A 17,337-nucleotide genomic window follows, 5' to 3' on the forward strand; every position below is an offset into this window, starting at 1 on the left:
ATCTGTGATTAAGAAAATCAATACATACAAAAATGGTTTCAGTGTTAGGTTAAGGTACCTCACAGGACATAATGGAAAAAACCAAAATGAGAATTTGGGAGCTTTATGTTGGGATGTTTACAACAATTATTCCCATGTAGATGACATCCTGTACATACAGCATTCTGTGCCACAAGTTCCAAGTGCCTCCAGGTAAACAGACACACAACAGCCATTAGCAGAATAAAGGTAAAACTGCCAATGACATTTCCTTTCATTGCCCCAGGAATTAATTTCACTTTTTTTTTTTTTTTTTGGTCTAAAGTACTTTCCTCCATCCATGACTCACTCTAAATGCCATGTGTCCTTACGTATTACAAATCCATTTCTCTAACTACTGAATTTTCCATTTAATTCATGGCATTAGGACGCTAAAATGAAAAAAGCAGTCAGTTACCTCTTGTAACAACGGAATAACAGTATGCAGGGGCATCCTTAATACAGTCTTCTTTATAAGGTTTACATTCCTAGTTTGAAGTACTTTCTGTGAGAAAATAAAAGGATTATTAAGATGAGCATACTCACAAACCAAGGACATCACAGAAAAAAATAAGTCTGTAAAAATGAATTCTTTAAATCATTTAAGACCAAGGCAATAAACTACAAACTGAATTTAGCAAAAATATAGGTTGGAGGGACTAAATGGAGTATGTTATATTACGTCTTGTGCTTAACAGACAAGCACAGTCTTTGGATATCAGTAAATTTACTTCATTACTAAAGTAATTTTACTTCTTTGTGTTTTATTAAAACATCTCTAGACATTTGAATACAGACATATGCCACTTTAGAGATGTTCCCAAACCTCCATTTTATGAAATTTGGGCTATATCCACCCTAGAGTGAGCAAAACAGTAAAATTACTTAGAAAGCAAGAAATCCTTTTAAATTAGATGTCAACATTTTGGTAAAATTTTACGCCAATCAAAAGATGACATAATGAGAGCTTGAATTAAAACCCTTTAAGGGTACATCTATGGTAGAGACCCAGTCTCCACACTGGGTTACAGCAAAGGACACAGAGCATATCAGTTCCGGTCCTGCCCCTTAGAAGTACATCTTCTGGGACAGGTTGTTCAACTTCTTCAAGCCCCACATGCTTTACAGAAGTAGAAGGTGAAAATTAGGGTCCTTTTGAAAGGGTTTAGTCCCAGAGAGTCTTTCTAATGGTGTATGTATTTTTTGGTGATGGTTGTTGCTATAAATATGCTCAGAATAGAAATAGCAGTGGCACCAAAAGGCAAAAATAGACAAAGTTAGTTTCCAAACTATTAATGTATTTATTTGAAACAGGGGCCTCATTCTGCTGCCTGGGCTGGAGTGCAGTGACATGATCACAGCTCACTGCAGCTTTGACCTCCTGGTCTCAGTAATTAGTAATGATTTTCTAATTTAAAATAAGCAAATAAAAATACGTTATCCTAAACTAAGTGAAATGATAATAAACAGAGGATTCAGCCTCATTAATTTCTGTCAAGGATGTATGTAAAGAAACAAACCTATAAGCCATAGTTATAACTACTAAGAAGGTGGTGTTGAAGACAAGATTTTTCTTTTACAACTTTACTGCAGTACAAATGAAGCATAATAAACACCACATATTTAAGGTGTACTGCTTGATCAGTTTGACATACTCTCTACCCATGAAACAAATACTATGATATGATAAAAATAAACATTATCACCCTCAGGTCTCCTTGGGTCCCTTTAAATGTATCCCTCCTTCCACCCCGATTCCCAGGCAGCTACTGAACTACATATTGGTCTGCTTTTCCAGAATTTTTATATAAATAGGAATTTATATTACTTTTTGCTTGGCTTCTTTCTCAGAGCCTTAGTTTGAGATTCATGAATACTACTGGTCTATTAATAACACATTACTTATATTGCTAGATAAACAATTTGTTTCTCCATTCACCTGTTAAAGGACATATGTGTTCTTTCCAGTTTGGGGCCATTACAAAGAACATTCATGAGCAAGTCTCTGTATGAACGTATGTGTGTTATTCTCCTGGTAAATATCCTCATAAGGCAGCTTTTGGGAAGTGGGAAAATGTTTTTAGAAGGAAAAATGTTACTAACCTCTTTCTTTTTAGAGTACAGAGTACATAAATGCATAATCTCCAGGTAATACATTATAAGAACATCCATTCTTTTCTTTTTTAAAAAAGGGTTTACTTGGCTGGGAGCGGTGGCTCACGCCTGTAATCCCAGCATTCTGGGAGGCCAAGAGGGGCAGGTGACCGGAGATCAGGAGTCTGAGACCATCCTGGCAAATGCAGTGAAGCCCTGTCTCTCCTAAAAATACAAAATTAGCTGGGTGTGGCGGCGCACAACCATAATCTCAGCTACTTAGGAGGCTGAGGCAGGAGAATCGCTTGAACCTGGGAGGCAGAGGTTGCAGTGAGCTGAGACCACGCCACTGCACTCCAGCCTGGGCGACAATCAATCAATCAATAAACAGAATAAAAATTTTCTGAAAGGGTTATTCTATGCCAGCACTTTGTGAGGCTGAGGCAGGAGGATTACTTGAGAACAAGACTTTGAAACCAATCTGAGCAACATAGCAGATCCTGTCTCTACCAAAAAAATTTTAAAAATTAGCTGGCTATGGTGATGCGTGCCTGCAGTCCCAGATACTCAGGAGGCTGAGGTGGGAGGATCACTTGAGCCCAGGAGTTCATGCAGTGAGCTACAATTGCAACACTGCCCTTCCAGCCTGGGTGACAGAGTGAGACCCTGTCTCATTTAAAAAAAAAAAAAAAAAAAAAAAAGCGGAAGGAAGGGCATGTGTATTTTATGCTCTTTACTAACTTTTAAAGCACATAATTTTTCATCATTCAACCACTTCTCTATTATTTCTACCTAAGTAACCTATACAATTTAAGAAGTGTTCTCATAAACAGCATTTTATTTTCCCTTTCAACAACCTATGACACTTAATGAAAATTACATATTAACATCTTTGAAATGTTCTTGCAAAAAAAAAAAAAGATTTTCAACTGAATCTCTTCTAGCTTATAGATCTAACCAGATCTAGATCTAGATCTTCAAGCTTCTAGATCTAACCTATATAAAGAACAAGATAAACAGAGCAATGTGTTAAATGATACCACAAGTGATGCAGTATGCAAAATCTTGAACACGGAACTCTCTACTGGGCAAATAACCTAACTTCTCCAAAAAACTAAATTGCAAGAGACAGAAGGGGCATACCAACTAAATACAGTGTAGACTCTGTTGGAATCTTGTTTTAAAGAAAGCAAAAATAGGCCGGCACAGTGGCTGACGCCTGTAATCCCAGGACTTTGGGAGGCCAAGGCGGGTGGATCACGAGCTCAGGAGTTCAAGACCAGCCTGGCCAACATGGTGAAACCCCGTCTCTACTAAAAATACAAAAATTAGCTGGGCAAGGTGGCACGCGCCTGTAATCCCAGCAACTCGGGAGGCTGAGGCAGAATTGCTTGAACCAGGACCTGGGAGGCAGAGATAGCAGTGAGCCGAGATTGCGCCACCGCACTCCAGCCTGGGCTACAAAGCAAGACTCTGTCTCAAAAAAAAAAAAAAAAGCAGAAATAAAAAAAAAGTTTGAGACAATCAGGGAAATATAAACACTAACGATATTTGATAAATTTTAAAGAATTACTTTTTTGAGGTGCAACAATGGATTATGGTTTTTTTTTTAAAGGATGTTTTAAGTTGAATGGGGCATATTTATGGATAAAATGATATGTGATCATCTGAGATTTGCTTCACCATAACTTGGGGAGACAAGTGAGACTATCAACAAATCAACAGTTGATTGGCTAGTACTGATAATTTTTGAAACTAGGTAATGAGTTCGTGATGGTCCACTGTACTATTCTAAATGTTCTGAACTGTTTCCTAACAAGAAAAAGAAAAACTTTGGACTTGATTCATTGGTACCTACTGAGGAAGGTTTCAAAGCATAATTAGTAGGCAATGAGGGCAGTTAAGTTATATTCCATTTCAAAAACACTGTCAATTGTTTTCTACAGATTTTTCACCAAATCTTCACCCAGGTTTCTATGCCATGGTAAACTAAAATCTACCTCCACAATACACACATTCACAAACTATTTTAAAAGTAATTTTAGGATCAATGTACCCTAAAAAGATGGATCAAATAAAATGAGACACACTATTCACAGGTTATGGATTAAAGTCACATTGACACTTACTGAAATCACAACACTGCTATGAGTCATTAAGAATAAATGCATTAGCAAATGTAAACTGCTTCAACCTGATCAGGCAGTATTTGAATCGAACTGTTTTTCACTTAAATGTTCTAGATAGAATGCTGTCGAACTGTAGAATTTAAGAGAACCAAACTAGTAACTTCATACAAGCAGTCACCAACTTACACAGAAATCATAAATGCCTCCCTTTATACAAAGTTTCTAGTACTTCTACCTCTACATATCTTACAACATAACCCCCAACCCTCTTGAATTTTCCCCCAAACCTCCTACCCATTGCCAAGGTTCCACCTCACTGCCCCCTCTCACGGCCAGGGGGAAATAAGTTTCTGGAATCCAGAGTAAAAACTCAGGAACGCATTTTCCTACAGAAAAAAATATAAATTGTGATCTAGAATGCTGAGTATTATCATTCAGCTACACTATGTTTATAAAGGCTTTTATAAACTAAAGCCTAATAACCTAATAATTCAGAACAGTATTTCTATGAGAAAATGCATTCCAGGTTCAAAATAACTCAATGCAATCCCGTTGTAGGTCGGTGACTGTCTGTATAATGCCACCAAGTGATACTTGTTTGACTAAACTCATAAAACATGACATTCCAAATGGCCCTGTGACATGATGACTCACAGCTGTGAATGTGCTGTGTCAATCATTTTCTAAGAAATATTCACCATGTTAATTTAGTTAAAAATTGCTATATACTTACATTTAGCATTTCAAAATCGTTACTTTCTAAGCCCTGGGTAAGAAGAACAGGAAAGCTATTCGTCTGGAGATCTTCCTTTCCTTTTTTGTGTGTGTCTATATCCATTGCTCCCAGACGTTCTTCAATGCTAACCTACAGAACAGAAAGGATTGTTCATGTGTTACCAGACAAGACTTAAAGTAGTTTGGAGACAAAAAAAATAAAATAAAATAAAATAAAATAGGATTTATACCTCAACCCTGGAAAACACTAATATGCTCATTCTTATTCCAAGAGAACCTCATTACCATAATGCCAATGCTGGAGACAAACATTCTGCAATCCAAGCTTCCAGATTCCAGTGAAAAAAACAACTGCCCAAGAAGCACATGGTTTGAAAAAGTTCATTCATAAAAATCCTCCTAAATGAAGATTCAGAAAAGGCAAGAGACCTGGCATCTGATTCTAAAACACAAGACTTAAGATCTATTCTCACAGAAGCTTGCCCCACTATAACTATCCCTTGGTGTCACTCTCAGATCTGCAGGAGGAAACAAAATATTATTAAAAGGGCATAAAGAAATGTTATGTTCCCAAAACAATCTGTAAAAAAAGTCCTCCTATTTTTAACAGTGAGCTCCAAATGATGATTTATTAGCTAGAATATGCTATACTACAACTAAGTGTCCTTCCTTGATAAATACTTAACATTTATGTGTAAATAAACAAGACGCAATTTGCTATACAAAAACTCAACTGTGGTCTGGGTGTGGTGGCTCTCACCTGTAATCCCAGCACTCTGGGAGGCTGAGGCAGGCGGATCACCTGAGCCCAGGTGTTTGAGACCAGCCTAGGCAACATGGCAAAACCCTGTCTCTACAAAAAAATTAGCCAGGCATAGTGGCATGCATCTATGGGGTCCCAGCTACTCGAGAGGCTGAGGTGGGAGGATCACTTGAGCCCAGGAGGTGGAGGTTGCAGTGAGCCGAGATCAAACCATTGCACCCCAGTCTGGGTGACAGAATGAGACCCTATCTCCAAAAAACAAACAAACGAACAAAAACAACAACAACAAACACCCTCAATTGTACAGAACTGATTCCTGATTAAATCAAGTCTAACATGTTCTGTCAGCCTCTTTGGTTATCAAAAAGAAATTTGTTCTATGCCTAACATAGCAAACAGATGTGCTTGGTTTATCCTAACACAAAAAAGATTAAAAAGGACATGGGGAAATCAAAAAGTTGAAACTAGGCCAAGCCAAAGAAAGTTGGCACTTTATTTTTAAAGTCAGCTATCATGTAACTGAGGAATAACTTTTATGAACATGTTATGAGCATGTTTTATGAAGCTATGTTATCCCAACCCCACCACCCAATAAACACATTTAAAATCAGCTAAATTATCCTTCAAAAATTGGACAAAGAAAAAAAGACAAATTAAAGTAAAATCAGCTAAAGAAACATAGTATTTCTGTAAGAATGAAACAGTTAAAATTCCAGATTCCTTATGTAAGAGGGAAGAATGTGAATGGAAGATAAAAAACAACTCTGCACAGACATGTACAGTAACCACAAAGGATTTTGGGAACTGAGGAAAAAATGAAGATCATAAACACTTACACAGTTATAATAACTATCACTTTTAGAGACCAACTGGCACTAAGTTAGCCAGGATTGCTCAGACAGCCAAGAGAAAAGAGGCATCACTGGAACTCAGCAACATGCGAAACCCAATGATAGTCATCACAGCAAGTCCTGGCTTGACTTACTCCATTTTATGTTACCCAGCTAACTACTAACTAATGGCCAAAACAGCAGCCTCTTTAGTTACTGAAGGTTCCATCTTCTCTGTTAAACAAAGATGACAATCTAGAATTATGAAACCTATGATGGTGAAGATAAAAGAGAGCATAACAGGAGAAATCTCAGTAAATTTCTAAAGATTTAACTTTGGCTCTATCCAACACACTTGTTAGAATTTCCCAGTAATTTTAAATCACAAACTCAAATATATGGTCAAAGAGGTTGCATTACCTCATTTCCCCCTGATTTCCTCTTGCTCTCTACTTGCTCGGTTTGTGGAGGAGCAGGCTTGATAGCTGCATGATGACCAGGAATCCCAGGCACCAGAACTTTTGCTTCAGAATTCATCACTGGTGTCCTCACCTGTTCAACAGGAACAGCCAAAGTGTGAAAAAGGAAATCATACCTTAGTCCTTATGTATCCTCAATGAGAAAACAGCTTTTAAAGGGCCCTCTATTGGAAAAATGTAATATAATTAATTTAATATGATATCAATTTAAGATATATTTTAAATTGAATGTTGACAAACTTTTTAAGTGACAATCTGAAAGACTGTGAATTTAAAGCTTACAATACCACATAAGAGTAAAATCCGACTGGCCTGACAGTAGTTGGTTATCAGAACTTATTAAATATTTAGTGTCACTAACACTGGTATACAATCCCCCACTACTAAATTCAACTGGCTTTAAAAAACTACAGATTACATAAGGACACAATGATTTTTAAAAATTTAAAAAGTGAAGTTACACATTTTACAACTACCTCCAGAATTCAATCTCTGCCAGAAATGCTCAGACAGCCAAGAGAAAGGTGTCATCACTGAAACTCAGCCAGCAGCGAAACCATATGGATGTCATCATAGCATGTCTTGGCTTTCCCTTTCTCACTAAACCACGAACACGTCCCCTACACGTAGAGACCAAGCTATATGCAAAATGGAGCACCATGATGATGCTCCTATGCTTTTGTGGTATTAAACTCTAGCTCCATGACGGTTTTATTACACCCTGAAATACAGCATTCCTCTCAGCAAAGTAATGCTCTTTTAAGTACTGAGACTGATAAAAACTATCTATTGATAAATCTGATATTGATATTTATCCCTACATTCTTCCTGGCCCAGATGATCACGCATCGTGGGCAGGGAAGACCCACATCCAAGGTCTTCAACTGCTAGTCTTCTACTCAGTCATTCACTCAACAAATCAGGAATACAATCTTGACATCTAAAACCATAATCCCACAAAATTTATAAAACAAGAGAATAAAGTATTTTAATAAAGAATAAAAAGATAAACTCAGTTTAATCGTAATACTAAGTAACAGTTCCATTCACCCAAATTCACCCAAAGAAATGTCCTTTTTCTTAAAACCTCAAATTTGTAATGTGCTCACCTTTGTTATAGCTGTTTCTACTTTGGGGGCCCAGCAGTTTGAAATATCTCTTACTAAACACATATGAGGTTCTCTGGAGTTTAAAGCCTGAAAATGTATTTTTTTAAAGGGGAAGATGAGAGGAAAGGAAAAAAAAGACAGTGTCAAAGCAACTGGGAATAAGAACAAAATGAAAAATAAATGACTACTTGTGCATTTTTATAAAATATTAAAAAGTATGGAAGGCTTCCACACTCAACTGTTAACCATGATCACCACTCAGACCGATGGCAGTTAAGAAAAATGGTAACTCTGAAGACATTGGGTACCAAGGTTTACTTTCCTCAGCTATGAACTGCTTGAATTTTTCACATTTATTTTTTAAAGATCAACAGAATTTTTAAACGTAACAGGTTTTAAAGAAAACACATCAGTTCATCATCCTTTTAAGAAACAGTCTGTGCTCAAAATAGTAACTAGTTCTACTCTTAACTCTCCCATTGTCCTTTCCATAAGCAAGTCAAAGGTAGCACTGATGATTAACAAAATGCACCTGTATGTCCTGACACGCTATTAAATAGGATCAGGGGAGTCAGATGCAGCAAACCAATAAAGATTTAAAGTGATACATAATTCTATATAACCATGTAATTAATCAATATCAGGAAAGATGCAAAAAAATAGTCAACAATGGCTGCAACCAGAGAGGGATGGAATTCACATATGGCAAGGAGCCATGTTTACAGCTTAACACTTTTCTCTTTTTTTTTTAATTAAACCATATGCATGTATGCTTGTGTGAGCATGTAATATTCCACTCATAGTCTTGCTGAGGATCATACTAAGTAAAAGCATTTTAAATGCAAGCTTAAGAAATAACCTATTGTACATGCTTACGACAACTCACAAGTCTTCACAGAAACGTCTGTAGTAAACAATGTTAAATCATTGCACTGCCCATTACATTTCCACTTAGAAAATCCAATGAGTGCTAATACTTAAGAGATCCTATTATTAAGATTTATATCTTCGTAACTAGGCAAAATTCAACATAAGTCATACCTGTACTGACCAACTAGTAAGCTACTAGGAACGTGTGGCACTGAGCACCTGAAATGTGGCTAGTCCAAACTGAGATGTGCTAGAAGTGCAAAATACACACCAGATTTTTAAAACACAGTAAGTACCAAGCGAGAGGGCTGATATAAATAACCCAAACAATGCTTTAAACTGACCAGGTATTAAAGTATGTTGGATATAGAGCTCTCAAAATTAAAATAAACCACTCTATGAAGAAATCCTTTAATTAAAAAAGAATATATTATTTATCTTAAAGACCAATGTTGTTATTTTTAAAATCACTCTCTTCCATGAACATAGGGATGCTATATTGCTTTACTCCAGAGTAGCAGCTACGTACCACTCGCTCAATAGTAGGCTGAAACCAACTGCCATATACAAGCAACAATGACATTTTGTCTGAGCAAAAACCAGCAGCTAGAATAGGGATGGGTTTTGGTGTTGATTTCTTGCCTTTCCCAGGTGTTGCTATCTGAATTGTGCAGTTTGAAGTCAAAGGCTTTTTGCAGTACCTGGAAATGGAGGGGGAAATGAGATTAAAGAATTTGAAAAAAATGTCTCATACTAACTCTCTGGAACTGACATCAAGTCATGAAATGAGACCCTCCTCTAGCCTCTATACTGCCATCAGGAGTCACCTGGGTCTCTGGAGCATGAGTGCTCCTTTCAAGACTTCACCTACCTCTACCTATGCTCAAAACCTCACCACCAAAATCAGCCTGGAGACCTACTTCCCCCTCTGTCCCATTTTTTCAGGCCCCGCCAAGAAGCCCCAAGCTGCCAAACGTTCTCTTGCCACCCTTCAGGTTCTGTATGGTTCTGTCCATGCCCTGTTCCAGTCAGTCCCGTCTCTAGTTTCTCCCAACCCCCAAAAGCCTCAGCAAGCCTCTGGAGTGTAGTTCCAGCAGCAAAATTATGTCCTCAACGGCTTCTCTAGGGGCTCTCTTCACATTCTTCTTCTATCCTGGCTTGTCCCTGCAGCACTCCCAACTTGTACCTGTTTTCTCTCCCATACTATTTGTGTCAGGGGCCTTGGACATGATATAAATGAGTTCCCTGTTCTTCACTGACACTTCAAGACAACAGTCTATCCCTTTTTCGTCCCTAAAATCTTTTCAATTGTTGTCACCAGATACCAGCTACCACTCCCTCCTGTCGTCATCCAATGATCTCTGCCACCATCCACATTTCTTCAAGATTTCAGTGGCTTGAGGTCATTACTTCTAACATTACTCTAAATGAATTCCTTTCTCAGTGGTTTCCACACCCAGTGTCCAGGTTGATGGACACTTCTGACACTCTGATCTGTCAACTCCTTTCTCAAATGAACATGCCCCTCACTGTATTTCAGCCACAAACTCCTCACACCCTACACATCTTATTACCACTTATTCTCCACAAGTGTACATCCTGCATAATATCCCAGGTGTAAGCATCTCATGATCCCTATCTTTCCAACTTACTCCTCCTATCATCCTGACTCCACAACTATCTCTAGACCGAGGATTTGGGGTCTCTGCTTTAGCCTTTCGCCCTCTATAGTCTATTCTCAATGAACGACTGTCTTAAAACTCAGGCCAAAGGTCATCGAATCCTCTGCTTGAAATCCTTCAATGGCTTGCCACTGCCCAGGGAGTCCTCACTGTGGCCAGCTACCTTTGTGTCCCACTTCTTCTGAGTCTCAATTATACATTCCAGGTACACACATCCTTCTATAAATAAAAGCTTAAAGAGTTACACACTAAAATGTTAACAGTTACCTATAGGAGCAGAACTCAATGGAGGGAGCCTCAGGTTTTAAAATCAAGTGTTTGGGCATCCTGGGTGTTTTGAAATGAGTATACACTTTTTTCATAATCTGTTTATATTTAAATAAATTCCTATACTGGTATTTTAAAAGAAGAGTGCCAACTGACAACAAGAGGTTAAAACCATTTTAAAGCTTAACAAAATTTGTGTGCAAAACTGAGTCTCAGACCATGTTTACAGTATAATGACAAGGTTTGGCAAGTTTTCTGAAAAGGGCAAATAAAAATTTCAGGTTCTCCAGACCACAAATGGTCTCCATTGAATGTGGCCTGCAAGCCAGTTTGCTGACTCCTGGTCTATGACTGCTACAAAACCTAACAACAATACTCCCCTCTGTCTATCAAAACAACAGCACTGGCAAGGGGAAGTAAAGCTTTGATAAATAAAAGTAAAGTTTTATTTATCAAAGATAAATAAAACATCATCACTGAGCCACTTTCTTCTGAAATGTATCATTAGAATTATCCAACATGTACTATGGATACATCATAAAAAGCCACTCTCCTAATCACAAATATATAAATTTGACACCCAGTTTTAACTGGTAATGTATATAGTCATGTGGATAAAGAAAAATGCTTTCAAAATAATCTAGCTGAATAGTAATATGATGCAAAGAATAACCAGGTGGGAGTATGACCAAGTAACAAGTCAGGGAAAGAAACAAATTTCTTACTTGGAAAATTTCTTACTTACCCATTTAATATGTGTTCGAAAAGATGGACTTGACCATCTCTGCAAACAACAGCCAACTTGACAGGCTAAAAGAAAAATGTAACCAACATATTATAATGGATAACATACTCCAGTCCCCAAACTAACTTATGAAAACTCAACTCTCCTTCCCACCCCATTACATAATCAGAAAAAAAAAAAAAAAACAGCAAGAATCCATTTAAAAATAATTACCTCTGTCAAAATAACCATTAGTAGTGGTGTTGTCAAGATTCCAGATAAATGTTTAAGCCAAGAAGATTAACATTCAAGGAGAATGAGCCCTCGAAGTTAGATGAACAAAGTCACTACCAAGGGCAAAGGCTGGCAACATGGAGCTGACATGCCCCTCATGCCGGGAATACAGAAAAAGCCACTTTGCCTGTATGGCTAGGAAGCAGTGTTGTAAGACCTCATCGCCTCTCTTCCTCCATCCCGTCAATGTAAGTGGCCTAAGCTGTCTGGAGATGCCCCTATCCACCTAGAAAGGGATGTTGTAAGCCCTCACTGTCTCTCTCCCTCCGTCCACTATCAATGTGAGCAGCCTAGGCTCTCTGCATGCTCCTACCTACCAGACTCTTGCTGTCAGCCTCTCTAAAGCTCATTTTTTAAAGTTCTGGAACTTTCTTAAGGAAAGCTTAAATGAAAGCACTTCCAAAACACTGCTATTCCTACTCTAGTTATAAAGGTAATGAGAGAATTCAGGGAGTAGCCAAAACATTGAGAGAAAATGAAATATATAAAGTGTTTTAAGACTAACTTTACACAACTGTAATATATCAATTAAAAACTAGAAAAAAGAGACTAACTTTCATGTGAAAACAACTTTGAAAATGTTTAAAATTCTTTACTGGTATATTTAAAAACAAGAAATCTCAGAAAGGAGAGATTTTATTAGAGAAAATTTCATTCTTTCTGAGGTTTCGTGCTACATGGCAGTTGTCAGGGGAGGGCCAGACACAGTGGCTTAGGCCTATAATCCCAGCACTTTGGCCGAGGTGGAAAGATAGCTAGAGCCTAGAAGTTCGAGACCAGAACAGGAAATATAGTGAAACCCCATTTGCACAAAAAATACAATAAAAATTAGCAGGGTATGGTGGGCACATGCCTGTAGTCCCAGCTACTCACAAGACTGGGGTGGGATCACTTGAGCCCGGGGAGGTCAAGGCAACAGTGAGCCTTGATGGCACCACTGCACTCCAGCCTGGGCAACAGGGTGAAACCCCATCTCAAAAAAGAAAAAGAAAAACAAAGTTTGGGGGAAGAGATCATTTCCCCAACATCAAATTTTCTAGTTCCCTGATCTGCAACTCCAACTGACAGGCATCCAAATCTAATCTCTAACTGTCTATAGAGAGGTCGGTAACTTTTGAAGATAAAATAAGCAGATTATTCTGCAATATCATAATCAAAGTTTTGTTTTGGAATTTTAATTCTAACTTACTGCTGTTAACTACAATCTTATATGAAGTGCCAGAATTAGAACTTGGCTTCCTGATCCATCATTCCTAGTTTAATATCTTAAAAAAAATCATTTAAAAGGCTGGGCACAGTGGCTCACACCTGTAAACCCAGCACTTTGGGAGGCCAAGGCAGGCCGATCACGAGGTCAAGAGATCAAGACCATCCTGGCCAACATGGTGAAACCCCGTCTCTACTAAAAATACAAAAATTAGCTGGGCATGGTGGCATGCACCTGTACTGTAGTCCCAGCTACTCAGGAGGCTGAGGCAGGAGAATTGCTTGAACCCAGGAGGCAGAGGTTGCAGTGAGCTGAGATTGTGCCACTGCACTCCAGCCTGGTGACAAAGCAAGACTCCGTCTCGGGAAAAAAAAAAAAAAAAAAATTTTTTTTTAAAAGTTCTGCTCCCTCCTTTATTATTGATAATTTTAAATATAATGCCAATAGTATTCCAAGATAAACTCTGAATCAAACCTAAAGTTAAATCTAAAAGTAGCAACAGAATTCAGTCAGAAAAAGAGAAAGTAAAAACTCAGTCTTGCCCAGGCGCAACGGCTCACACCTGTAATCCCAGCACTTTGTGAGGCCAAGGCGGGCAGAACACCTGAGGTCAGGAGTTCAAGACCAGCCTGGCCAACATGGTGAAACCCCATCTCTGCTAAAAATACAAAAATTAGCCGGGCGTGATGGTGCGCGCCTGTAGTACCAGCTACCCAGGAGGCTGAGGCAGGAGAATTGCTCGAACCTGGGAGGCAGAGGTTGCAGTGAGCTGAGATCACACCACCGCACTCCAGCCTGGCTGACAGAGGGAGACTGTCTCAAAAACAAAAACAAACAAACAAACAAAATCCCTCAGTCTATTCTCTACAGAGACTAGTGGGCAAGTTTTGCTACTCCAAAGAAAGTTATTTTTCTTCCATAAATTACTTGCATTTAGACTTAAAGAACCTACCTCTAAAAATCACACACACACAAATAAAGGTTTAAAACTTTTGGTCAAGTGGGGTGGCTTATGCCTATAATCCTAGCACTTTGGGAGGCCAAGGCGGGCAGATCACTTGAGGTCAGGAGTTCAAGACCAGCCTTCCCAACATGGCAAAACCCCATCTCTACTAGAAAAATACAAAAATTAGCCAGGCGGGGTGATATGCACCTGTAGTCCCAACTACTTGGGATACTGAGGCAGAAGGATCACTGGAACCTGGGAAGCAGAGGTTGCAGTGAGCCGAGATCGCACCACTACACTCCAGCCTGGGTGACAGAGCAAGACTCTGTCTCCAAAATAAGAAAAAAAAAATTTTTTTTTTTTTTTATAAAGTCACTTCAAGTTAAATCAACCTCTTTATTTTATAGTTATAGGGGGCCAGGCACGGTGGCTCACACCTGTAATTACAGCACTTTGGGAGGCCGAGACAGGCGGATCACTCAAGACTCAAGGCCAGGAGTTCGAAACCAGGCTGGCCAACGTGGCAAAACCCTGTCTCTACTAAAGTACAAAAATTAGCCAGGCGTGGTAGTGCAGTCTATAATTCCAGCTACTAGAGAGGCTGAGGCAAGAGAACTGCTTGAAGTTGCAGTGAGCCAAGACTGCACCACCACACTCCAGCCTGGGCAACAGAGAGACTCTGTCTCAAAAAAAAAAAAAAAAAAGTTATAGGGGAAAATACCAAAATGTTTTTCATCAGTTCCCTATGATCAGAACGTCCAATCATCAGAATAGTGAGGGCACTGATCACACCGAATGTACCCAAGCGTGTCCAACTTTATAATAACATTAAATCATTATTGTAATTAAGTGTAGGATTCCTACCAGTTTTCCTTTTTTTTTTTTTTGAGACAGAGTCTCGCTCTGTCGCCTAGGCTGAAGTGCAGTGGCACTACCTCGGCTCACTGCAAGCTCCGCCTCCCAGGTTCACGGCATTCTCCTGCCTCAGCCTCCCGAGTAGCTGAGACTATAGGTGCCTGCCACCAGGCCCGGCTAATTTTTTGTATTTTTAGTAGAGACGGGGTTTCACCGTGGTCTCGATCTCCTGACCTCATGATCCACTCGCCTCGGCCTCTCAAAGTGCTGGGATTACAGGCGTGAGCCACAGTGCCCGGCCCCTACTAGTTTTCTTAAAGACAAAAATCTTTATAGGGAATCACTGATCTGATCATCAATGGCCCCCACTTCATATCAGAAAGCCAAGTTTATAAGCAACAGAAGCTATAATGTATTTATTTACTTATTTACTGAGACGGGGTCTCACTGTCACCCAGGCTGGAATGCAGTGGCAGGATCATAGCTCACTACAGCTTCGACCTCCCAGGCTCAGGCAATCTTCCCACCATAGCCTCCCAAATATGTGGGACCACCGGTGCATGCCACCATGCCCAGCTAACTTTTTTATTTTTTGTAAAGACAGGGTCTCGCTATGTTGCCCAGGCTGGTCCTGAACTCCTGGGCTCAAGTTATCCACCACACCCAGCCAGAAACATTAAACCAAAATTTTTTTAGTTTTAAACCAATGCTTTTTCCCCTGAAACACTTTTTTAAAGTATTAAAACATGATCATCATCTCTAAATCTTAGAGGTTAATGCAAAATACGCATTTCAAAACTAAATTGAGTTGAAAGTGAAATATCTTTAACTTGCATTAGAAACGTGGGATTCTGTGCAAATCAAAATCCTGCAAAGCTTTAGTCAAACAGAAACAGCAAGTACTTCAATGACAACAGGTTTAATCCTTTAATCATCGAATCCCTAACTTTTATATGAAAAATTATTTTTTTATAGGCAGCAAACAAGAGGACATCACTCTTATAAAATATATACATATATAGGCTGGGCATGGTAGCTCACACCTGAAATCCCAGCACTTTGGGAGGCTGAGGCGGGCGGATCACCTGAGGTGGGGAGTTCAAGACCAGCCTGACCAACATGGAGAAACCCCATCTCTACTAAAAAATACAAAATTAGCCGGGCATGGTGGCACATGCCTGTAATCCCAGCTACTCGGGAGGCTGAAGCAGGAGAGTTGCTTGAACCCGGGAGGCGGAGGTCGTGGTTAGCCGCGACCACGCCATTGCACTCCAGCCTGGGCAACAAGAGCGAAACTCCGTCTCAAAAAAATTAAAAAAAAAAAAGAGATTAAAAAATATATATATACACACACACACACACACACACACACATACACCTTAGTTAGGAGTTATCACCAACAATTTCAACTGATTAAAGAATCATATACACATACTCCTAGTAACAAAATCCATCTGAACAACTTTTCTTAATTCACATAATGAATTCCTGAATTTACTACCATCCTGTACAAACTTTTCCCTTCCCCCATAAGAGATTATTACAGTGATTTAAGATCCTTTGAACAGTCTAAAATTTGTTACAGTTTGTTGTTACTCCCTCAGGTCCTCTCTATTTCTCAAGTCATTAAATCATCAAAACCTTGACTGCAAAAATAACATCTGTGAAACCCAAAAACAAATTCTCAAAAATCGAGCCATTTACCTCTTCTTTGTTTTCTGACAAAGTTAAGTCAATATAGACAGGTTCATCGGTAACTGTAAATGACATCACTGCACTCTTTTCTTTGTTTTCTGATCGCACCTGCCTAGATAACAAAACCAGCAATTAGATAGCAAGACAGATTTAATTTTTTTCCTAAAAAGGCAAATACCTAAGGAGGCACAGAGATCAGCACATGAGATTCCCAATAGCTTTGTCATCTTTTGAAAACTAGTAAAGTGACTAAAGATCAAAACAACGGAAGCATTCATGTCACTACCATGTAACACGGTTGCTTGAGAAAAGAGAAAGCAATAATGCATTTTTGGCAGATTTAAACAATGAGTAACATTCTTTGTTTTTTTTCTATTGATCTGTTTGTCTATCTTGATACTAATACCACACTGTCATGATTAGTGCCGCTTGATAATACGTCTTGAAATCAATCTTAGTCCTCCAGTGTTTTTCTTCTTTTTCAAAATGATTTTGCCTATTGTCATTTGTATTTCCATTTGAATTTTAGAATCAGTTTGTCAATTTCTCAAAAAAAGCCTGCTAAGATTTTGAATGGGTCTGCACTGAATCTGTAGGTCAATTTGGGGAGAATTAACATTATAACAGTATTGAGTAAACA

The 17,337-nt window shown here is 38.8% G+C and overlaps 1 protein-coding gene and 2 non-coding genes across 3 annotated transcripts in view; all 3 read right to left on the reverse strand.

The window, feature by feature from the left end:
- WDR43 (WD repeat domain 43) overlaps positions 1-17,337 on the reverse strand; it is a 52,204-nt gene that overhangs the window by 12,068 nt on the left and 22,799 nt on the right. Inside the window, exons 6-12 of the mRNA XM_009237420.4 lie at positions 16,707-16,809; positions 11,722-11,786; positions 9,557-9,728; positions 8,158-8,244; positions 6,990-7,121; positions 4,975-5,106; positions 437-523 (exon numbers count right to left, since the gene is read on the reverse strand). Of these exons, the coding sequence (XP_009235695.2) occupies positions 437-523; positions 4,975-5,106; positions 6,990-7,121; positions 8,158-8,244; positions 9,557-9,728; positions 11,722-11,786; positions 16,707-16,809 (778 nt within the window). The remainder of the gene's footprint in view (positions 1-436; positions 524-4,974; positions 5,107-6,989; positions 7,122-8,157; positions 8,245-9,556; positions 9,729-11,721; positions 11,787-16,706; positions 16,810-17,337) is intronic.
- On the reverse strand, positions 6,630-6,707 carry LOC112132180 (small nucleolar RNA SNORD53/SNORD92). Its single transcript, XR_002913988.1, has one exon. It is a non-coding gene; the product is annotated as a small nucleolar RNA SNORD53/SNORD92 (small nucleolar RNA).
- LOC112132179 (small nucleolar RNA SNORD53/SNORD92) lies at positions 7,550-7,627 on the reverse strand. The gene has a single exon (XR_002913987.2). It is a non-coding gene; the product is annotated as a small nucleolar RNA SNORD53/SNORD92 (small nucleolar RNA).

The sequence above is a fragment of the Pongo abelii genome, chromosome 12, assembly GCF_028885655.2.
Source record: "Pongo abelii isolate AG06213 chromosome 12, NHGRI_mPonAbe1-v2.0_pri, whole genome shotgun sequence".
NCBI lineage: Eukaryota > Metazoa > Chordata > Mammalia > Primates > Hominidae > Pongo > Pongo abelii.